The sequence below is a fragment of the Anabas testudineus genome, chromosome 19 (genome assembly GCF_900324465.2).
Source record: "Anabas testudineus chromosome 19, fAnaTes1.2, whole genome shotgun sequence".
NCBI lineage: Eukaryota > Metazoa > Chordata > Actinopteri > Anabantiformes > Anabantidae > Anabas > Anabas testudineus.
The window spans coordinates 1,082,448-1,107,097 of record NC_046628.1 but is presented as its reverse complement, the minus strand read 5'-3'; the positions used below and the strand labels follow the sequence as shown (position 1 = coordinate 1,107,097).

At 40.1% G+C, this 24,650-nt stretch overlaps 1 protein-coding gene across 1 annotated transcript; it reads right to left on the bottom strand.

Annotated features, from left to right (window-relative positions):
- Nucleotides 1-19,922: 19,922 nt before the first annotated feature.
- Nucleotides 19,923-23,540, bottom strand: LOC113156465 (cytochrome P450 26A1). The gene is made up of 7 exons (XM_026351629.1): nt 22,872-23,540; nt 22,420-22,644; nt 21,733-22,014; nt 21,285-21,434; nt 21,061-21,195; nt 20,685-20,831; nt 19,923-20,569 (listed from the first exon to the last, which is right to left on the bottom strand). Exons 1-7 carry the CDS (start codon nt 23,058-23,060, stop codon nt 20,231-20,233), a joined length of 1,467 nt encoding a protein of 488 aa, XP_026207414.1. The 5' UTR covers nt 23,061-23,540; the 3' UTR covers nt 19,923-20,230.
- Nucleotides 23,541-24,650: the final 1,110 nt, after the last annotated feature.

Genomic DNA, 24,650 nt, shown 5'->3' with positions numbered 1-24,650 from the left:
AAGAACACACATCAACATGTATTTCTTTATTTCAGACAGTTTGCGCAGTAAAAGGGAGCACTGGGAATGTCGGTGTCTCTTTCACAGCGCTGTCACTTACCTCTCCCAAAGAAACAGAAATTACAGTACTCTTTTTCTGTATGTATACTGAGATTTGCAGTAACCTGGTTACTTGAGATGCAATCAACAGCCTAACTCTGTGGAATTGTCCTCAGGAATGGTCACCCAACTCCCTATTGCTAAGTTCTACCACCCTAGGTCACTGAATGATTATAGGCCTGTAGCATTACCCCACTGGTTATGAAATAATTTGAGAAGTTAATTAGAAGGGACATATTAAGCCACACAAGTCCCCTTTTGGACCAATGCAGTTTGTCTATAGAACCAATAGGGAAGTGCAGGATGCCACCATAACACTATAACTACATCTATAAATACCAGGAGAGGAGTGGAAATCATAGACTGTTCTTTGTGGATTTCTCATCAGCATTTACCACAATTAAGCCCCACCTAATGGTGAAGAAACCCAGTGAACAGTTTGGTTTGAACAGAAATGTTGTTGGCTGAATCTTAGATTATAGTTTTAACCTGCAGGACTCCCTGCAGGAGAGTGAGAGCAAATGGACACTTCATCCCACAGTATCAACTGGTTCAACTACAAGGCTGTGTTCTCTCTCCTCCGTTATACATCTTATACACAAACGACAGTATCAGCGGGTTTGAAAATCCTCATCTTTTGAAATTTGCAGGCGACAGTCTGCTGAACAATGACAAGTTGTTTCATGGTGCTGAGGTGAAGGAATTTATTAAATGATGCCCTTAATCCTGTTAAATGTAACAAAACAAGGGACATGTATTGATTTTAGACATAATGCACCAGATTCTTTCAGCACTGTAATAAATGGCCAGGCTGTAGAAGCAGTCAAGTCCTTTCAAATCAAAACAAAATCATGGAATTCTATTAAGCAGCCTGTCTGACCTCTATAGCCTTCCAGCCCCCCCCCCTTACACAATGTACTCTATGTTGACTGTGTCTGTTTTCTCTGTGTCATGTGCGACTGTGCTGCTACAAAAATAATTGCACCCTGGGGCACAATAAAGGTATTTATTGTTATGATTGATTGATTGATTTTCAGTGGATTCATCCTGTGGCTCAGTGAGTTCTTTTAGTTTTTAGCTTATGCTGTTAAGCGGGTTGTTAAATGCTTTGCTTGATTAACCAGATATCAGTGAAGGCCTGAGGCACATCACGCAACGCAACCCTATTCCTCCCGATTCAGACAGTACTGTAAGTTGGGGTGCAGACAGTCCTCGGATATAGTGATGGTACAGAATATGTCCTAGTGTAATTGTTAATGCAGCAATAACTAATTTCAGTAATTAATACAGTAATAACAAATTTTAATAAATATCAAATTTCAAGCACCACCAGCATTTACACTATACCGTTATATATACTGTTTTTACCAAATTAAAGGTCACCACGAAATGCGATTAATCAGAGTTAATTTTGTCAACATGTTCTCTTCTGTGATTAAAAATTGAAATGAACATGCTCTTTTGACATCCCTAAATCTTTCCCATACATACCCAAACTATCACTATTTTTAGAAGTCAGTCAATAAATCACACAGAAGCTGATAACTTTTTCATCATGTTTTTCAAATTAAACCATTATTTCTTCACTCTAGGATATACTGTAAAAAATGTCACTATGAATTTAATACACACCTTAATTTATCACTATGTGTCAACCAAATACAAATAGAAATACTTTTAAACACCTTTTAGAACCTTTAGTTTTAGTCTTTATTTCTTTAAATTTTGTTTCAATTTTCATTTCACGTACAGTAAACTATAATAACCTTGGTGTTCAATACACACACCCAGAGCGACAGTCTGATGAGATACTGCCAACTATTTTGTCTCCGCATGTGTACACTGGATGAACTGTTGCTGAACTCTGCACAACTGTAGTCATGAAGAGCCTTACACAGAGGCACACACACAAACACAAACACACGCACACATTTTTATATGGCATTGACTGTCATTGACTGTCCTCACACTGACTGCATCACTACATCAAAACAGTGCATTCACTAGCCTGCTACTGTTGTGTAAGCCACGCTAATCTACTCTGTTTAAATTTGTCACATGTACTGCCTTACCCTAACCCTAACCATACCACCATGTGTGCGTTTTCTGGGGTTCCCTCACTGGAACATCTGCCTTTTTCATAACCACAGTCATTTACCCAGTCATTGTGTTTGTGTATGTGTGTGAATGTTAGGTATGTGTGAAGTGAGTGTTTATGTGTACAGCAAATGGTAGTTCCTGCACTGTGCTGCTCACCACACATCACTCATCAGTTTGCTTTACGACCACGTCAGCCAAAATACCAAGAAATTGTACATTACGACTTGTAGCAGAGTGAGATTTAGACGAGAGTTTTAAGTGTTTAAGTTTTAATTGAAATGTTACAAAATCAGTCACTGATATGAAAGCATATTTATCCTGTCTATTATTCTGAAACAGCCTCTGAGTGTGTAAAGGTTAAAATGCTGGCTTTGTTGTATCAGTTTGTGCAGGTGAGACAGAGCTGTTAAAACATGATGCTAAAGTTAATGACACAGAAAAAGAAGGCAGCTACTACTTTAAACGTCGCTATAGACAAACAAGGACTGAGCTGTTATCATTTGTCAGCTTTTATGCTAATTTTGTCAATCCTAAAATCTGCGAACATCATTCCAAAATCAGCCCAGGACAGAGGAGAGGAGTATTCAGAATTCAGATTGCTCTTTTGCTGCATGTATACTCCAATAACCAGATCTCTTGAGTTAATGTAAACTTGTTCCCCAATTACCGGGGGAACCTGGTTTCTCTCAGTAACCTGGTTACTTGAGTGCATGTAAATGCACTGATTGATGTGGTTTTGTCATGGAATATGTCTAGGCAAGTTAAGAAAGTAGAGACACTAATCAGTTGGCTGATGGTTTAATGCTTTCCTTCACCAGTTCACATGTCAGAGTGTCTGTAGGCATGACACTGAAGTGTCTATCAGGCAGTACATTTCTGTATGGTAATGCACAGATGGACACAGTTGGAAAAGCACACACCCACACATATACACATCCACACACAGCCACATGAACACAGTTCAATCTATGCTGTTTTAATCGGTTTGGTTGCACACCCACACACACAATAAAATGAAGGTGTGCTACATGCCAAACATATTTTGGCTGGGCAAAGATATGAGCGGGACAGAGGTAAACTGAAGGTTAGAGCATGGATGAACAGAATGGAACTGGTTGGCATACAGGGGGGTAAAATCATGAGGAGAGGAGTTGATGATAAAGGACGAGGGAGAACTGCTGGAGAACATTAAGTGGAAAGAGGAATAGAGAGAAATACAAATGGGGAGAAGAAAGAAGAGACGCTTTCGTGTAACTTCATTTGAAAATGACTGGGAGTGTAGTGGGAGGTTAAGGAAATGATGTAATTGAATTTTACATCATTACTTTTTTTATTATAAACAGTTAATAGTAATAAATATTTGTTTGATGATCATGTTCCATTGATCTTTCAGTCTTACTTTTACTCTTTAATGTAACAAAATCACATAGGCAAATGCTTAGCAGTTTGTTCAATTGTAAAACAGGATCATTTAAAAGACTGCAATGAGGAAGAGTCAGGATTCACAGGGTAAAAAGAGGTATTACCTGTATTAACCAACATTTACCACATTCATCTTATTTTCATTTTCATACAGCTTATGACATTTTTACTGTATTTTCTGCTATTCTTAATTTTAAACTCTTAAAATCTTCCACAATATAAATAAGAAAGTTCCTAACCTAACCTAATCTAGCCTAAACAAAACTAAACTATTGGATTTTAGTACAAATTATTATATCTGTTATCTAGTTGTTCATATTACAGAGGTTGTGGCTCCTCCAGAACTATCAAATCACATCTGAACTCAAGAAGACTCAAACCCAAATAATATAATCTGGAGGGGTCAGAATCAGTAAATTCACCCTTATATTGCAATATTTTGTGAAAAATCCTTTCCAGTTATTGACTGCCTGACATCATGAACCCACAGCAGATGCTTTATATATGTCCTGCTGATGCTCTGTTCCACTTCGGTGTGGACATCATCAGCTCTTGCTCATTGTGACGTCTCCATGCCTTTAGTCTGAATGTGAGCATGGAGAATGCTCCTATATATTCAATTCAATTCAATTGTATTTGTGGGAACAGTGAATGTGTATGAATCAGATTGTCCCTGATGAGCACGCTGAGGGCGACAGTGGCAACAGGAAGAAACCTTGAGAGGAACCAGACTCAACAGGGAACCCATCCTCATATGGGCGATTACTGTACATGCTATGTGTTAGGCAGCAGGCACTTCACTATAACAGTGAATGTGGAGTCCAGTTAGTTATTGGAGGCTCTGGTAGAATTGTAGGAAATTCCAGACTGGACTACTGATCGTTGAGTCGAAACCTCAGCTGCTGACCTCCGCCGAGGCTAGGACCATCTTCATAGCAGTGTGGAACCAACCCCAGTCACCGAATGCATCCCATAGAGACCACACGGGGCATCCAAGCGACGAGATCTCCGATCAGAAGTGGGGCACCAGGATGAGTCAGACAGTCCAGAGGGCAGAGGGTGGAACGACGTGTAGCTCAACAGAGAGACAGGAAGAGGGGAAGAGAGAGGAGAGGAGAGGGGAGAGCAAAAGAGGAGAGATAACAGTTAGTTATGATCACAGTCAGATAATGTAAAAGTTGAATATATATTTAGTGTAGAGTGCAGCAGGAACTCCTGCAGGACTAACTATGACAGCTTAACTAAAAAGGAGAGCCAGAAGGAAACACAGACATGAGGGCTCCCTGGGATGTAGAGCAACCATATATCCCCTGCATTCACCCTGATGGTTCCATGAACAGTGAAATTAACACTGACATTAACAAAATTAACAAAGTTTGGCAGGTCTATTAGCAGCCCATATACATCCAAGGGATAACAGAACCAGCTCCATGTTTGATCCATGAGCTGGAGATCATGAACGCTCCACAGTTGGCTGACTTTATAACTAACTCAGGAGAACTTTGTTGCAAAGCTCTACAAGTTGGGGTGCCTGTGGCTCAATAGGTAGAGCAGTTGTCTACCAATCAAAGAATTGGTTGTTCAATTCCCAACTTCTTCTGTCACATGCCAAAGTGTCTTTGGGCAAGATACTGAACCCCAAGTTGCGTGGGTGGGTGAGTCAGGTCAGCTGCATAGAAGCTCTGCCATCAGTGTATCAGTGTACTTGTGTGTATATATATATAGCGCTATATATATATATATATATATATATATATATATATATATATATATATATAGCGCTATATAAGTGCAAAACATTTACCATTTACAAGATGTTTACTAAACTACAACTAGATATATTTTTTCATTTTATTGATGCTAAACATTTTATGTTCTAATTATTCAGGGTCAGTGTTTCTACAAACACAAAGACAGAAAGGAAGGAAATTAAGTGTTGGTCGGAGGGAGGGGACTGAGGTAGTCGGGATGGATGATTGTAATGGATCAGCAGAGATGGGAGTGTGTGTGTGTCTTCATTAAATGGCTGATAGAAGATCTGAGGTGTGTGGTGTTTTTCACTGCACCTCCAGCCGCCCTTCCTCTTCCTTTGCTCTTTTAAGGCCAAGGTGTGAAGAGCGTAAAACAACTTCCTGGGTTGGATCGCTTTTGACCCCGTCATCTCTGTGGGAGGTGGGACTGAAGGCCAAGCCCTTCACAGGGCTAAAAGGTGACCACTGTCTTAGGAGATAGCTACGGACACATGAGAGAAAGAGGAGGAGGAGGAGGAGGAGGAGGAGGAAGAGCAGATGAAAGCTGTTGATGGTTCCAGCTGGAAAACCAGTCAGACAGGAAGATGGGGAGTTCAGGAGATGGCAGGAAGAAACAGAATGTGCCATATAATATATATATATATATTGAAATATAGGATAACACAGTGGACAAACTATAATTATCCCATATATCCCATATTAAAGGCATCTCATTTATTAACTGTTTGACATATTTGAGATCAGTGTAAACCCACCCAACAGTGAATACAACACTTAAGCACACATCTCGATCTCCACCCTGTGACCTGTAGTCAACCTCTGTCCTGCTAACCTGTATTTATTGGCCATTAAAGGCCAATAGATCACTTAAACCCTGACAACTCTGATTTATAGGCAGATTCATCACCGTGTGTTACTACAGCACACACACACACACACACACACACACACTTACTACTCAGCGTTGTACAGTGTTGGACAGATAAACAGATAATGTTTGCGAGATGCTTGGATGTAGCAAATGAATACATGAATGTAAGATCACAAATATGTAGAAATGCTTTAATACCTGTCTGTATGTGTGTGTGTGTGCGTGTGTGAGAAAGAGACATCAAAATGAAAAGCCATTAGGCAGGAGTCAGGTTGTCTGGTTACTTGTATTGTTCTCTGCTTCCTGGTGACCCTTAAGGAGGTGTGTGTGTGTGTGTGTGTGTGTGCTTTTTTTATGAGATACAGGAAATGTCCAAGCCACACAAACAGTGAGTGTGTTTAAATTGACTAAAGTAACCAGGTTACTGAGAGAAACCAGGATTCTCTTTGCAATCTGGGAACGCGTTTACATGCACTCAAGAAAGCTGGTCACCAGGTTTATATAACACTTTCGCTAGAAAGCCGGTGAGTGTGAGGTGAGTTACTGTGAGTGACAGAAATGGTTTAGATTCACTTTTCTGATCAGTATAGGTTGATTGTTAACAGGACTTACACTGTTCACACAATTCTCCTAACATCCAGTAATATGACAGTTGGGTTTCACCTCTAATACATGGGTAGAACATTTCTGATGCAAGAATTTAATTAGAATTTAGCAAGAATTTAACTTTAGTTCCAACTTTGAGGAAGTTGAGAATTTAGTTCCTTGAACTAAATTAGCTGACACTGTTCAGGAGGTGATTCGAGCTAAATGTTCCCATAACAGTGACTATCATTGGACCTCTGCATCCGTATCCAACAGAACAATCACTAAGAAGGGGCAGAGAAGAAGACTTGTTGAACAAGGATGTTCAGGCTCTCGTTAGTGTTTGTGGCGAGGAAGTTGGTCAGAAGCAGCTCAAACTAAAAGGTGGCTCTGTGAAGATCTGTGTTTGTGTGCCAGATGAAGGAGTACAAAACACAATGGTACAGCAGCATGGATTCAACATGACAACATTATAGTGGTGTGAGTGCCTTTTCTTTCATTGCTGTGTTGCTGAGGAACAGTAAAGAGGAGAATAGTCTAACGTCAGTATATGATCAGATCATCATCTAATAGCATGCAAATTATTGTATTGTTCATTTGTGTATGAAAAACATCATTCTCACAGTGTTGGTTAGAATTTCTGTCATATATCTGCTGTCATTCCACCTTAGACTATAATTATTGACCCATTTTCATTCATCTCACATATCCTGTATATATATTGAGTTTTCTGTATTGATGTTGTTGTGTATTTATGTTGGTGTTGGATCTTTTCTGGTTGTGGTTCCTTTTCTTTCTGTCTGTGTTGAGAACAACTGTAATGAAGCAAAACAATTTATCTTTGGGATTAATAAAGTTTTTTGAATTTTGAATCAGAACACATTTTATGACAAATTATTGCAGAGAACTATAAAATTTGGTTCACATACTTTTTGTAGCCACTGAATATAACTTCAAATACACTAGATGGTAATTCATAGACAGAGCATGATGAAAATCTCATATGTTAGTAAAATGAGTCTTTTCTTCTTTTTTTGTGTTCTATCTTACATTGTAACATGGAGTGATAGATGCCTTTTTGTTGCTGGACAGTTTTACTTTTTCAAGTGGAGTATGTGCTTTTATCCAAGTATAATAAGGATGTAGTTTACTGCTCTTGATTGGTGACCTGTATTTATGTTAAATGGGTCCAGTATGCATATTCTTTGTCATATATTTTGCCATCCCAGAGGAGGCCTGACCGTCAAGGCAGGCACAGCCCCGACCCCGCCCAGGTTGCCCAACCTCCGGGCCCAGACTGGCACCCAATCGAGTGACCACAGCCCCAAAGCCCAGACCCCTGTGCCTGACCCCACACCGGCAGGGAGCCCCCCACCCACCCCTAGGGCCAGTCATACCCTGACCCCCATACTCAGCCCCAGGGCATTGGTCACTGCAGCCATCCCGCCCTACCACAGAGCCTTATTAACCAAATATGTGGGTATTAAAAGAATGGGCTGTGGTGTAAAATCAACACAATGAATAATGATATCTAGAAGTGCAATGTAAAAGATCATACTCGATCATAGCTAAAGTACCATAGTGATGGTTTACCGTGTTTTCATTGACATTGCCCTCCCTCATCTCCAATTAATCCTGGGACATCTTAAATAGGTTTTGTGAAATCAGGTTATTCAGTTTTCAAACATACAGAGCTGTTCCTGGACTTTTTGATAATCTGGTTTTCAGGTCCTCCACAAGATCCTAAAAACACTGACTCTCAGCGACTGATGCATCAGATTTAAAGCATGGACACTCGCCTACAGAATGGTCAGTGGAGAGAGACCCTTAGTACTGTAATCTGGTTATTCCTGACAAGTATGAAAGATGTCATAATGTGGTGGAAAGTAACTAAGTACATAAGTCCCATACTTACTGTACTTTATTGTCCCCCGGTGTGAACTTCACAATATACCAGACTGTATGTAAAGTAATCCAAATGACAATGATTACACTCAAAACATATGATCAACAAATGACAATATAAGATGTTAACATATGTTCCATTGTTACCAGCTGCAACATTAAAGTGAGGAGCACATAAATGCATTAATAACTATAATCCAATAATATTATAATTATTGATGTCATGTGAAATGAGCCTTTCTACTTAAATAGTACTTTTACTTTTGTTACTTGATCCTGCCTCTCGTACTGAACCACTATAGAACAAGCAACGTTTTAGAAGCAGTTCAGATTAAACAATATCATTTCATCAGTGCTCTATATTATTTCTACGTTTTGATTGTTTGTTGTCTTGTGTTCTTAAATGTGAACTATTCTCATCTTCTCACAGTTCACACAGCTCCCACAACCTGGATGGTTTGAAAGCTGCACCTAATTGCTTGATTGAACAGCTACAATATTTGCCATAGCCACAATCTGCACTTAACTTACGAATTGTATGTGTATGAGAGACACACAAATATCATAGAAAGTTAACATTCAAAAATGTTGGCAATACAAGTTAGAGAGTTATTGAATACATTCTGGGCTGTAGTATCAACATTGTGATGTTGGATGTCTATTAGTCTTTTTGGACTGTTCATTTACAGCCAGATGCAACAGCGATCACAGAAGAAGAGATGTAACTTTGTTCTATCTCTTTATTTTCTTTGTCTCTAACTCGCACACATAAACATATCTACAACACTCAGAAGAAACACCACAAAGAAGACAGGACCGTCCTTTGAAGGTGACAATGAAAGATGGCCGATAGCCGAGCAAACACTGGCACTATGATTGATCATGTGAATACACTGAGCCAGCAGATAGTGAAACTGGATGATAGATGTGTTTGCACAAATGTGCATTTGAGGCTGTGAGTGTGGGGCTTTGCATGTGTACGTGAGTGTGTGTGTGTGTCTGTGTAGGACATGGCAGCAGGCCAAACAAAAGCTAGACACAGGCCGTTACCCTGGTGTATCCAGATCATCTGTAAATCCACTGAAGACGGGTCACACCTGACATCAGAATATATCTCCAGTGACCGCAGGTGCTCACAGCTCACAGCACTACGGAACCTCATGACCTGTATACTGCATCTAGCTGTATTTGGTGTGTTTCTTTTTATCACATTATATTGCATTGTCCAAACTTGGCAAGGTGGATGGATATCCACTGTGAACTACTGAGCTTGCCTGTCAATGAATCATGCACATCTTGCATAAGGGTTGAAAGCTCTCGAAAAGGCTTGGGTTGTTGCAATATATAAACAATATATTTCATTAGCAGTGCTTACAGTGACAAGTTACAGTTTCGACAGAACAAAATCAATGTGTCAGTTCCAGTGTAAGTTCTGATTTCTTCCTCCTGACTTTTGTATTCATTTAATCACTGCACTTTGGTTGAACTGTAAGCTTACACCAGACTTGTTCTCCATCTTAACGCCTGTCACCAACCTGCCCTGACACCCTCAGTACATGTAGCTAAGTGCTTGTTTTTGTGGAAGTGGCTTGCATGTTAACCTCTAAATGCATTCCAGACCTGCACATTTTTTCATGCCTACTCTGTCTTTCCATCACTGCCTTTCTGATGATCACTTAACACCCCCCAGTCAAAGTACTTTTAAACTTTTTTTCATCATTTGTGCTGACACTAATCAGGTTCACTGGAGGCTGTGGGTTGACATTTTAGTTGCACCTTTTCAATGAGCTACAGACGATTCATGTAACTTTACTTCTGCTGTTTGTATTGTTATTAATATATATACACGACAAAATCACATATTTAAAAAACCTGAAGACAACCAGTTAACAACACTGTTGAAACAGTTATATTGGGGTCTGCTTGAACACAATGGCCTTTTTATTCCTTTCTTCCTCATCAAAGGACTAATAGTCACTGAAATGTTGCATGGACTTGTTAGATCCTTTGGCGTCTCCATGGCCTCCTACAGTGCCATCAGATGATCTTAGGTGTGTGGTTATATTCATGTCTCAGTAACTGGTTAAGTAAATTGGCTATATCTATTATAAACTATGTACTGTAATAATATACTGCATGATTTGCTAATTGGGTTGTATGTATCTATATGTCCTCTTACTGGAGACATCACAGAGTTGGGCTAACAGTTTATGAGGCAAGGTGTGGTATTTTGATGTAAATGACGTTTACATTACTAGAGAAGGAGTGTTGTCTGTCTCTTCAATTTCCTTCTTATTGTCTGTATTCTACCTCCACTCCTGTAGTTTTCATCTTTTCAACACACTTTGGAAACTGGCTGCAGGCCTTTCAGCCTTATAAACATTAGAGAGTCTTTCTGTGGTTGGGTGGACAAACTTTAGTTTAATACCATTGTTGAGAGGACATTTACAGATTGTCCCCATTAAGACTTAGTTTCTTGGTTGAGATTAGAAATGGGTATTGGTGTGTGTGTGCGTATGTATGTGTGTGTGTGTGTGTGTGTGTGTGTGTGTGTGTGTGTGTGTGTGCGCGCTTTATTGATGCCTCCTGGTTGACCTCTTCGCTAACTCATTAGTGTCATCCTCACCTTGGAAGCTGTAACTCCTAGCTCCTAGCTATTCCCTCAAACTTGCTGGGACTCACTGTTATTGGAAGCACAGACTAACTGTCTAACACTGATAGTGTTCACTGCTTTACTGAACCTTTGACCTTGAAGTATATTGAATTGCAACAGGCTCATAGACAGGCTCAACTCATAGAAAGCCACTTCAGAATAGTCCAATAATTTGTTCTTTGCCATTCTTGGGTGTTTTTAGGTGTGTTTTGGGTAATTGTCCTGTTGGAGGACCATGACCTGAGACTAGGCTTTCTGACACTGGGCAGCATGTTTTGTTCCAGGATGCCTTGATAGTCTTGAGATTTCATTGTACCCTGCACAGATTTAACACACCCTGTGCCAGATGCAGCAAAGCAGCCCCAGAACATAACCAAGCCTTCTCCGTGTTTCACTGAAGGTATAGTGTACTTTTGTTGTATGCTTCATTATTGTGTCTGTAAACATAGAGCTGATGTGACTTGCCAAAAAGTTTCAGTTTTGTCTCATCTGTGATGCTAATTACAGAACATACGTTAGTTTGACATGTCCCCATGGTCATATTATTTCATTATATCATTTCTAGGGGTACCATCATTCTTGTCCAGGCCAGTTTTATTAGTTTTATTAGTTAAAAATTCTGTTGAACAACAACTCAATTTAATTCAATTCAACTGAACAGTGAATGTGCATGAATCATAATAATCAGAAAGCAATGTCTGATTTTCATGAGTTAATTTTTATAAAAAAATTATTTATTATTACTTCTGTCAACTTTAAGTTATTTCAGTGACCTTTAAGGGTTTTTCTTTCTTTAACGGAAAAGTACTAAAATTTTTGTCCACCTCTGTAAATAACTCAAACTTTGCATTTTCATGTGCAGCTCACCTGGATAAAGTCTGGAGATGTTCACGGTATCAGTGCATGGGTGAAAGCAGCTTAAAAGTGGCTTGTGGTTCTGTGAGGCTGTACTCAATCAATGCTAACATTAGTGTGGTAATTTTAGCCATTATGTATCAATAACAATGCTAATGTGAAATTTCAAAACAGATGTAGTTTTGCAAATTAGCATGTTAACATCCACTAGATTGCTGTATTATCATGTAGAGGAACATGTTTCACTGAGAATAATGTAACTGTGTATTTTTATTATTTGCGTTGTGTTTTGTTGACACTTTTAGACATTTCACAGACATTCAATTTAATTTAATTTTCAATTTCATATAAGTATATTACATATATTAAACTAAATTGCAGATTCAAAGAAAAGCCTATTAATATTGCCAGTAAATGATATGAACAGTACAATCATCTAGCAGCTAACTGTGGAGGCACTGAATCATACATCCAGCTACAAATACTTTCAACAACTCAGACTCTGCCTTCACAATACCAAAAAGAAAAAACACACACTTCCTCAACATCATCTGTATTTGATTTCACTGTTTAATGAGTTGGATGTAATAACACAAAACCAGTGACAGGATGTGATAGGTTGTGGGACATGTAGACTAAATGACTGCATCATTCTGACACCACATTAGTTTGATGTTGTATGCACATCTTATCACATTGAGTCATTGTGCATTTTATACATTGCTCAGCATTTACTGTGCAGTTGCTGCAAAATCAAAACAAAACCAGCTGTTAGTACCGATTTGTTTTGGATAAAAAGCGTCTGTTAAATGACAAATGACGAAATGTGAATGTTAGTCTCTGAGATACAAAAAAATAACATCAAATAGTCCCAGGCCATTATGTATAATAATAATAATAATAATAATAATAATATAATAATGATAATGATTTTCTATTAGCATCAGACAATGGACTACTCTCTATACTCGTCATGTCAGATCTTAGTGCTGCATTCGACACTAAAGATCACAACATTTTATTACACAGACTGGAACATGTCATTTCGATTAGAGGAACAGCACTACAGGGGTTAAAATTGTATCTATCAGATAGATTGCAGTTTGTACATGTTAATGATGAATCTTCCATGTACAGCAAAGTTAGCTATGGAGTTCCACATGGATCTGTGCTTTTCACTTTTTATATGTCCCCATTAGGTAATATTATTAGAAAACACATACATTTCCATTGTTATGCAGATGATACCCAGCTATACTTATCTATGAAACCAGGAGAAACTAATCAATTAGTCAAACTTCAAGCATGCTTAAAAGACATAAAGACCTGTATGTCCTCCAATTTCCTTCTCCTAAATCCAGACAAGACAGAGGTTATACTGTTTGGGCCTAAAAATCTCAGAGACGCTATGTCCAATCACGTTCTCACCCTTGATGACTTAGTAATGGCCTCAAGTAACACTGTAAGAAATCTCGGAGTTATCTTTGATCAGGATATCTCCTTCACTTCATACATCAAATAAATCTGTAGAACTGCCATTTCTCCCCTTCGAAATATTGTTAAAATTAGGAGCATCCTGTCCCAAAGTGATGCTGAAAAAGTAGTCCATGCATTTGTTACTTCCAGACTTGACTATTGTAATTCCTTATTAATAGGATGTCCCAGTAACTCATTAAATAGCCTCCAGTTAATCCAAAATGCTGCAGCCAGAGTTCTGACTGGAATTAGCAAGAGAGATCTTATTTCTCTTACGTTAGCTTCTCTCCATTGGCTCCCTGTAAAATCCAGGATTGAATTTAAAATTCTTCTCCTAACTTATAAATCCCTTAATAATCAGGCTCCATCTAATCTCAAAGAACTCATAGTTCCATATCTTCCAAGCAGAACTCTACGTTCTCAGACTGCAGGTTTACTTGTGGTTCCTAGAGTTTCCAAATGTAGAATGGGAGGCAGAGCCTTTAGCTACCAAGCCCCTCTCCTGTGGAACCAGCTCCCAGTTCAGGTTCTGGAGGCAGACACCCTCTCCACATTTAAGACTTTTTTTTTAAAGCTTATAGTTAGAGATGGATCAGGTGACTCTGAACCATCTCTTAGTTATGCTGATATAGCTTAGTCTGCTGGGGGACCTCTACTGATAAACTGAGCTCCTCTCCTCTCTCCTTTCTCCTGTATCAATGCAAATGCCACCATTGCATGTCATTAACTTTGTGTCTTCTCTCTCTTTAAGTTGTGTTTCCTCCTCTCTGTCTCCCTCTCTCTATACTTTTCTGCAGGTATCCTCGGCCCGGAGCTGTAGATCTCCAGGATCCAGTTGACCTGCCTAGTGTTCTTGCTGCTTGTTGTTGTCTTTATTGCCTGCTGCTCTTTTCTCTCTTCTCTTTCCACTCACCCCCACCGGTCGAGGCAGATGGTCGCCCACTATGAGCCTGGTTCTGCTGGAGGTTTCTTCCTCTAAAGGGAGTTTTCCTTTTTTCCACTCAACTGTTGCCTAAAGCTTGCTCAAATGGGATTGTTGGGTTTTCTCTATAATTTTTTTTGTATAATTATACTCTGTAAGGTCTTAAACCTTACACTGTAAAGTGCCTTGAGATATCTTCTGTTGTGAATTGGCGCTATACAAATAAAATTGAATTGATTTGAATTGAATTGAATAATAACGACAAAGGGTACCACTAGCGTCAGCATAAGATGCAAATTGTATGCCCTGGGAATGAGAATGAGTTGACTAATCCGACCCTGACTTTATAGTTAATGAGTATGTTCCTGATCTTCTCACTTAACAAATAAGCACATTTCCCAAATGACTTTATGTGTACAAAGCGGTATTTGTATGTTTGTAGCCTCTTATCTGTGACTCTACAATGCAGTAATACAAAAAGAAACAAACTTCACTGAATGTCACATTTCCTGCAGAGACAGATAAAAGTATTAATCATGAATTGCTTGAATGTGCTTGTGTGTGTACTCAGGTCAGCACACTCTTTGTGCATGTGATTTTAGGTCTGAATGTGACCCACTGACCATAAATCAAATGGAGACACTTGGCATTTATGCATGTGTGTGTTTCTCTGTGTGACTCTTCACACAAGCTTGACTTTCACCTTTATGCATAGTAAGAATAATGACTGTCTGACAGGAAGTAAATTAGACATGAATTGCAGACAAGTTACCTTGGATGTAAGAAATGTAATGATATAACCAAACCCTATCCAACCAGCTGTTTTGTCTGAACTTGTAGCCACTTCAGTACATTGTATGTATCCATCCATCCATTTTGACACTAACTAGAGTGTTAGGCTTTTTATATCAGACTTCTCACACTAGACAAATCAATAAAAAAGGCCAGAAAGCATTAAGTAACCAACATGTCATTACAAGTAAATACATTATATGCAGGTAATCTGTCGACATTAGAGAGCACTGTACTGACCTCTAAACATACTGTACATGTGTCCATAGCACAAACCATGGTGTTTTCCTTTTTGAGAGACATGAACTCCTGCAACCTCAAATGATGTGACCAACATTTCCTGAAGAGTTATATTTCAAGATTTAACATTAAAAATTCAAACAACTTTCTTAGTCAAAGGGAAATTGTTTAAAAGACAAAATGTTTGCCTCTTAACAAAGGTTAACTGAAGTTAAATGCTAGAGTAATTTGTTACTGATTCTCATCAGCACTTAATTTGTTTCACTACAGGTCTTGGTAGATGTAGGTAAACATTGATCCAAACTACTTGTGTGATAATAAGGTGTTGATCTAATAAGCAGCATTATCAGGAGGCTGAACTTTATCTGACCTGCTAAACTTGTCAACGGTCTCTCAAATTATGAATAATCACAGTGAGCCACTAACAACCATGCTAATGATGCCATTAACATGTCTTATTGGGCATTCATACAACTCCACAGCAGGGGCCTAGGGGACAGCAGATGCTGTGCAAACGTAATTTGAGGAATTAACGCTCCCATTGACTTACATTGACTTCTCCACCACATACACTACAGGCAACTTGACTCTCAATGACTTGGTTATCAGACCAAATAGCTGCCCATTGAAGTGAAAGTGCATCCTCACTGTGCCTGATTAACCATATGCAACAGCATTAAGGGAACTGACTTTGATTTGATAAGGTTCTTTTCTTCTTCTGGCGACCATTTGTTTCAGACACACACACATGTGCACACATGTTTAACTTAGAAATTGTAAAAATGATATAAAGAATGTTACCTTTTACTGTGTTGGTTGGTTTTTGATCATACGAATAACCATCTTTAAGATTTAAATGATTTAACACACAGTGGCATTTATTTTTTAATAAGCTTTTGCCTTCTTCCTGACTAGATTTTCTCTGTCTATTGTTATTAATAGATAATTACCACAAGGGGTTTAACAAACGTTCTCCTGTAGATACCGACGGCATGGGTTTCACCCAAATTTGCTAATGATGAGGCTTTGTTGTACTCTCTTTTTGGTATATAGAGCAATCAGTGATGAGACAAGGTGAACTTGCTTGTCTCATCACTGATTGCTCTATATTGAAGACAACTGTGACTGTGCTGATTAGTTACTGCAGTAAGCAGAACATTTGCAATGGAAGTGTTTCCGCTTGAGAAGAAAACTGAATCTTTCCTATGTGTTTTCCTAATTCTGGTTTAAGCTTGTCTGGTTCTCTAGCGACCACCCCTCTCCTCATGTACTGCTCTCAGCAACAAAGTGGTTCAGTGTATGAAAGTACAGCCTTCAATAAAACTAGTTCACTAGCTATTACATTGATTTACTGTGGACCATGCTCAGGCCTGAGGATCTAATTGAAAGCAAGCTTTGAAACACTGTGTTGTATATTCACTACAATGGTCCCAAATGTAGACGAAAATGGCCTTGGCCATGCAAAGTTTTGTCTCCACTTGGTGACATGAACAACGGAAGAAGCAGGCAGCTCTTTAGAGTGAGGAGAGCAGGCAAAGTTCAGAAAAGTTCATTCACGCCATTGAAGTGCTGCAACATCTGTAGATAAGCTGCTGTCCAGACACTACAGCAACGCTACACTACATAGAAATCCAGTTTGGCTAATGACATATACTTAGAAAAGGTGGTTGTTACAGTACTACGTAAAAGTACATAGTACAAGTGTTTAATTTATTGCACCTGTTGACAGGTCTTACATAAACCAAATAAAATGACTGTATGCCTCTGACAGCCAGTGAAGTAGTAGTTTATTCATATTCTAAGACAGATATCCTAATAAGTTTGCCCATGAGTTTGTGCCAGATGTAATGACATTACCTCTCTGTGCTTCTGAGACAGAACATTAGTGAGAATGAAACATACGTGAGGTCACAGTGACTTCGATGATTGACCACCAGAATCCAAGTGGACATTTATAACTACATTTGAGGACATTCTTTTAACATGATCCGGTGACTTTACAGTTACAGAAATGCCTGAAACTACAACCAGAGAACATGACTCTGTGGTGGGGTGAGGTATAGAGAGTGGATGTGAAAGTGTGGGAATGTCAAGTAGGTTTTGTAAATAAGGTTGATTAGTCCAGGTGGGGGAACAGCACCAAGCAGGATTACTCCAGGTGACTTTTAAAATAGCAGTCAACAACTTCTCTAAACCTTTGTTATACAATTGGAATAATCATTGCTAATTAGCATACGTTACAAAGTTGAAGGTTCCAGGTGAGCTGGCAATCCAGCTTCCTGGAAAACATCTTACACCTAAACTTGTTCTGCACAAAACAATCTCACCTGTGTTTGTAGTTTCCGTAGTTAACTACACACAAACATGGCAACAAAGTCATTTTACTAGTTGAATCAGAATCAGTGTGATAATATGAGTGTAGCTGAACTACCAGCAAGCTACTGCACAATGTAGTTCAGCACTTCCCAACATTGCTGATCTTTCTCTACAGCAGCCAGAGCCACAGACTGTAACTGCTGTTCAATGATGAGCGCAACTGAAACAGCTACAATGTAATTCACTGTTTGTTATCCTTAATGTGAGGGAAGAATCTTATCTGTGACGCTGCGATAAATACATATCTACGCTTATGGTCTAGTAGTTCAGTGCCCTGAAACTGAACTTAGCAGGATGAACTCTGTTTCACCCTTTGTCTGCTCATCTGCCAGAGTCATCAGTCCTCTGCCTAGCTTTCCCTTCTTCTATGGATGCCTGATTTCTCTCCACTTTTCCTTTTCTGTACCAATGGAGGAATGTGAGTGTGACTGTGTCTTTGCACCGCTGACCTCTGTGTGTACAGAGTAATTCAATTCAAGCCAATTTTATTTGTATAGTGCCAAATCACAACAGATGTCATCTCAAGGCACTTTACAGTTCATAATATTACTGTATATAGAATTATTGTAGAAAACCCCCCATGAGAAACACTAGGCAACAGTGGACAGGAAAAACTCCCTTTAATGGAAGGAACTTCCAGCAGAACCAGACTCAGGGTGAACGGTCATCTGCCTTGATTGGTTGGGGTGAGTGGAATCAGGAGAGAGAAAAAAACAGCAGGCAACAAAAAAGCAACAAACAACAAGCGGGAAAAACACTAGGCAGGTTGGTAGGATCAGTAACTGCAGGAAGCAAACTCTACCTGGAGTTCTCATATAAACCACTGAGTGCTGCTCGCTCTCTTATCATGTCCAGTTCAAACAACTGGGTATAAAATCCACACTCACTAACTCTGTGTATACACTGTACATTTGCACAACTGTATTTTAATATAGCTCTATCCAGCTCAACACCTAAGCGAGATTGGGGACTAATGTTTTAGATACTGGTCTCCACCACCATTATCAAAACTCCAAATGAGGAGATACCCCTGTGGAGAGTTCCACAGACTTGAAAAACAAATGTCAAGAAGAATTGAAGCTGGTCTAGCATTACGTTGTGGCACATTGGCCTAGGTAAGTGCCAGTTTTTCATATAAGACTTGGTCAAGGTTTGGTCATATTGTACCTTATCAAATTCACATGTTCTGAAAGAAAAGGGACAGCAGCTCACCTGCTGCTGAGAGCAGGAAACAGAGCAACAACCAAGACACAGGGTCACTTTTATCAGTGTTGGTTTAAGACATACTTGGAAGTGTTTCGAAGCATTTGACACAGGCAAAAATGGTGACGTGGTGTTACTGTTATTGTGTGGTATTGATAAGTTTTCATCATAGAACCTGATCACTTTCAAACAGCCTAAATACACACATTGTGTTAAAATCCAGTATCCAGTGTGACACCTCTATGATTTAAGTGTGGCGTAAAAAACGTTGGTTTGGGACGACCTTAAAACATCTGACCGTAATACTTCTGCTGTCAAAAGGCTGATGCTGTGTTGACTAGTGTGTTGTGCAACAGCACCAGAAGAAACTGTGAGGCACTCCACTAGCCAGTCACATTTGTTGGAGTTTAGACCTTTTTATTTTGTGAATTTCAAAGGAAACAACAAAATATTTTTACATTTACCACAAAACAATGTTATTAAATAAAAAGCCCATCCAATAAAACAAGTAGCTTAAATAAGTTGGGATAAAATACAGATGTTATATAAACTCTCTCTCTCTCTCTATGTGTGCATATATATATATATATATATATATATATATATATATATATATATATATACACAATCTTGTAGGTACACATCTGAACTGATTAAAGTGTTCCATGTCTGTGTATAGTGCCTCTTGTTTAATTTGTTCATATATACAAAACCAAAGTATTAACATAATATATAATGTAAAATACATTCTTGAATCGTCTACATTATGTACAGTTCCTACCAAAAAAAGGCCATATTCATACATCTTCTGTCTATGTAAATGCAGAGTCTTTTCTGTTTCTTAAGAACACCTGAGTGCTTCCAAAAACTCCAAGTGCCTTGATGAGTTCCTTGTGGATTAGGAGGTAAAACACACATGATTCAAGACGTTTAGAAAACCTTATATGTTAAAACTGCTTTGAGGAACACTATTTAGCAGTTTAATTTTGTATGTATCTGGTAAACTTGGTTGGCAAATTGTCCACTGGATAGACAGTAGGTGCTGTTTTCATTGTGGGCGGCCCATTTAAAAGAGTCCAGTGACACCTTGTGACCACCTCCACCAGGAAGATCTTCAGCAGGACCTTGGCAAATTCCTTCCCCACACACATCCTGGAGCCACCTCCGAATGGAATGTACTGGAATCTGGAGGAGTCGGCCAAAGGTTTGGTCATGAAACGCTCGGGCTGGAAGTCTTCCTTGTTGGGGAAGATCTCTGCCACATCGTGCGTGTCACAGATGCTGTAAATGACGTTCCAGCCTTTGGGAATTTGGTAACCCTGAAGTAGTGAAGGGAAAAGAATGAGTAGGCAGCTAGTTTGAACAGGCAACCTAAGTCTGCAGGATCTCTGAACTTTAGACACTAAACCACCTTCATAGAAATTGCTGACTTACATTAAGTTTGAAGGTCTTGAGGGCCACTCTGAAACCTCCGGGGACAGGAGGGTTGATCCTCAGAGTCTCCTTAATGACACAGCCTGTGTACTTTAGCTGCTGCAAGGACTCAATGTTCAGATTCTGGATGTCTATTCCCTGCTCCTCCTGAACACCAAGTGGCAAACAGAATAGTATTAATCAAAGAGTCACGATGGTTATGAGGAACAGAATATTGGTTGCTGTTCATTACAGTCTTAGTATGGGCTGCCCTAGTAGCAAGGCTGACTTTCCAAGTTCAGAACAAGTCAGGTGATCCACTAACTCAGAGCACACAAAAAAGCAAGAAACAGGAGCCCATTAATAGAACTGAGGTGTTACTGTGGACAATAATTACCTTCTCCATCAGTTCCTGCCTCAGTCTGTCCACTGCTTCCGGGTTCAGGCCCAGGAACATGATCAGAGATGTAGCCGTACTGGCTGTGGTTTCATGGCCCCCAAATAGCAGTTCTGTAGCAGACTCCTTAATGGCCTTAAAACAGAAAAGCAGACACAGAATTGGGTCAAGCTCAAACTAGACCAACAGCTGCTCACAAGCACATTATGTCTTAAGGTCATTACCTGCATGCTGAGGGGCTCCCCGTTCTTCTTGCTGCTGTCTATGAGCTGCTGTAAAGCATCTCTGTGACTGGTCCCTCTGTCTGAGTCCTGCAACTTTTTCTTGATGTTCTCCTCAATCTTGGAATGGATGAAATTCCTTGCCTTCAGACCCTGGAGGAGGAAACAGGAATGGGCAGAGCCAAGGTTCGAGAAAACGATGAGATAAAGCACAAGATGACTTTCGCTGACACTTCTGTGTAATAACATACTGACACTGCACACCTCCCTACAGTTACATTTCTTTTTCCTCTTGCCTCAGATAATGTGCTAATTTTGATCATACCAGAGTTCTTAAACAATTTCTAGACTAATTACAAAAATAATGCAGGATGTTGCAACATGAAAAGTCACCTCTTTACAGGTTAAAAACTGAGTATCTATGTCCATGTGATAATTACACGTTTCTTACCCTGTACAGTCCACTAAAGGGCACGTCAATAGGCAGAGAAAACAGATTCTTGATCATTTCCTCAAAAGCTTCAACGAGCTGCTGCTCATCTGTCTTGATCTGCTCCAGCTCGAAGCCCAGCAGGATCCTCATGGCTATTCTAAACATCAGCCGCTTCATCTCCGGGTAGACCAGCACGCAGGAATCCCTTGCCAGCCACTCTGTTACTGCAGTGCGCACCTCCTCCTGGATGACGGGGATGTAGAGCTCCAGAGCCTCCTTGGAGAATGCCTGCAAGATAGCCTAGAGAAGGGCAGAGGAGTGAGTGGAAGATGGTGGTGGAGAGGTTAGATTTATGAAAGCAAAAAGTCCATGCACCTAGAATTATTTCCCTATATAATATTTCTGAGTAAGGCTGTCAAGTATGTTTTGGTCAATGTGCATAGTGAGCATATATGAGGACAGAGCAGATCCTTGTATGTTGTCCTTATCATCAATTCATTTATCTATAATTCTGATTTTGACTTTAAAGTTTCTCTTTGAGCATACTTCAGTTTCAACTTTACTTCAGTTTCAAGATTCTTATTCCAACTATTCTCCAGCATTAGTTTTTTTTTTTTTTTTTATTCTAGATCAATACTGAGCATTCTGGACGTTCGTGCCACCACAGATAAGACCCGAAAATGTTTGAGAAGAACTTTGATTTACCTTTTTCTTGGTCTTGTGCTGGGCTCCGTGCACGCTGGACAGCGTGTCAGACCCGAGGATGGTGCGCACGGACGCGGGCCACTGCACGGACACCAGCTTGTGCTCCCCCAGTAGGATCTGCCTGACGTTGTCCGCTCCGGTGACGCGCACCGTGGGGTTCCCGAAGAGGTGCGTGCGGTAGATGTAACCATACTTCTGCCGCTTCATCCGCAGAAATTTTCTCCTCTGGAGACACAGACACAGAAGAACATGGAGATGATTAAACAAATATACACCTGTAGATTCCACACATGCGTAAAGTAAAAGCAATTAGACATCATAAAGTCAGATAGTAGCTAATAATAAATACAATTAATTTAAAATAAAACCACTAAAGCTGATTTGTTTTAACTCTAGTTGCTCCCTGTAGCGCACAGTGTGTTGAGCATCCTCATCCACATGTGGATATTTACCTGGAGGATGAGCTGCAGCGTCTCTCCTATGAAGGGTAAACCCATAGATCCGGGGGGCAGCGGGCTGGGGCAGGTCGGGTCCCTGCCTCGGATCATGTAAATCTCCCACAGTTTGACCGCCACCAGAAACAGCAGGATGGGGAGCACGATGGTGCACAGGAAGGTGGCCAGCAGCGTGCTCAGAGCCATGGTTGCAGCGTCGGATGGGTTCTGTCAGATAATCTGTCAGATACTGAAGCCCCAAGTAGCTCATCGGGCGCCTTTTATAGGCTGCTGCCAGGGCTCCGGGCAGCCGGTTACCTTCTCCTCCCTCAGATAAATTAGTTCACGCAAAGTTCATCTTTAATTGTGGGTGTTGCTCGGCCCCGCCTCCGGCCAGTGCTGGCTCACTCGCCTCGCCATTTGTTCGCTCCGAGGTCCCGCATCTTTAATCCCTACCTCCTGTTGCACGCAGACAAGGAGGATTTCGCTGAGAAGAAAGGTGACGACTCCCCCCGAAACAATGGAAAGCACGTCCAAAGACGCCTTTGTTGGCAATCAGGCAGCTAGTTTGCACACTCATTACCTTGGCTTTAGTCCCGTGTGGAAGGTCAGTAATCGTGCCTGCAGGGCAGCTCGCATTCAAGAGCAAAAAGCTCTTTAAGCGGCACTTTTTCAGCTGCTTCACATAATGTGTTAATCCCTCACTGAAGACACGCAAGTTTTCATTCGGCGCATGCGCACGGTCACACCTTTTTAAGCATTTGATTAGTATACAACTCACTGTTCGAGATAGTGTGACATGAAACATGAAATGATGTTTAACACTTCGCTTATCTAGAGGAAGACTTTAACCTGCAGTCTCTGTGTGTGTGTGTGTGTGTGTGTGTGTGTTATAAAAATGATATCTCTCTCTCTCGGAGCGGGTTCAAACGTGGGTCAGCAGCACACACGGAAGGTTACCCCCTCACCGCGCATGCTCCACGTCCTCAGTCTGCAGTTTGACTCCTGCTGTTTATGACGTGCCATAACGTCAGGACATGTGTGTGCACTGTGTATTACTCATACTGTGGGGACCAAAACTTGTTTCCACATTCATGTTGCATTAGGGAGGGAGCTGGGAGGACACTGCATTTGTCATGACGACCACAAAATCAGGTAAGTTTGCAGTGGCTTACATGTCTGCTGTGAAAAACAAGGCTGAGATTCATCCCGGCGTGAAGACACAGCAGTGATCACTGTTACAGTCACGCAAGGGGCCTAACATATAATGTCATCTCCCATCATGGCCAAGATAAAAAAAAAAAAACATGACTTTTCTGTTGACTCTTTTCTGGTAACAAGCAGGGAAGTAAGAGGACAGTGGGGACACTCTACACACCCTACATGGCCTTTCACTCTGTGCACTATGAGCCGTTCAGAATAGAATAATACATGAACTTAAATTCAATTCACTTCAATTTTATTTGTACAGGCCCAAATCACAACAGAAGACATCTCATGGCACTTTACAGTGTAAGGTTTAAGACCTCACAGAGTATCATTGTATAGAAAACCCAATAATCCCATTTGAGCAAGCTGTAGGCAACAGTGGAGAGAAAAAAAAACTCCCTTTAGAGCTTTAGAGGAAGGAACTTCCAGCAGAACCAGTCTCATAGTGGGCGGCCATCTGCCTTGACTGGTTGGGGTGAATGAAAAGAGGAGAGGGAAAACAACAGAAATACATTATTTATCATATTACACCCAAACAGTGATTCAATTAAATTAGCTGACAAACAGGCTCCAGGGTATTCCCTATTT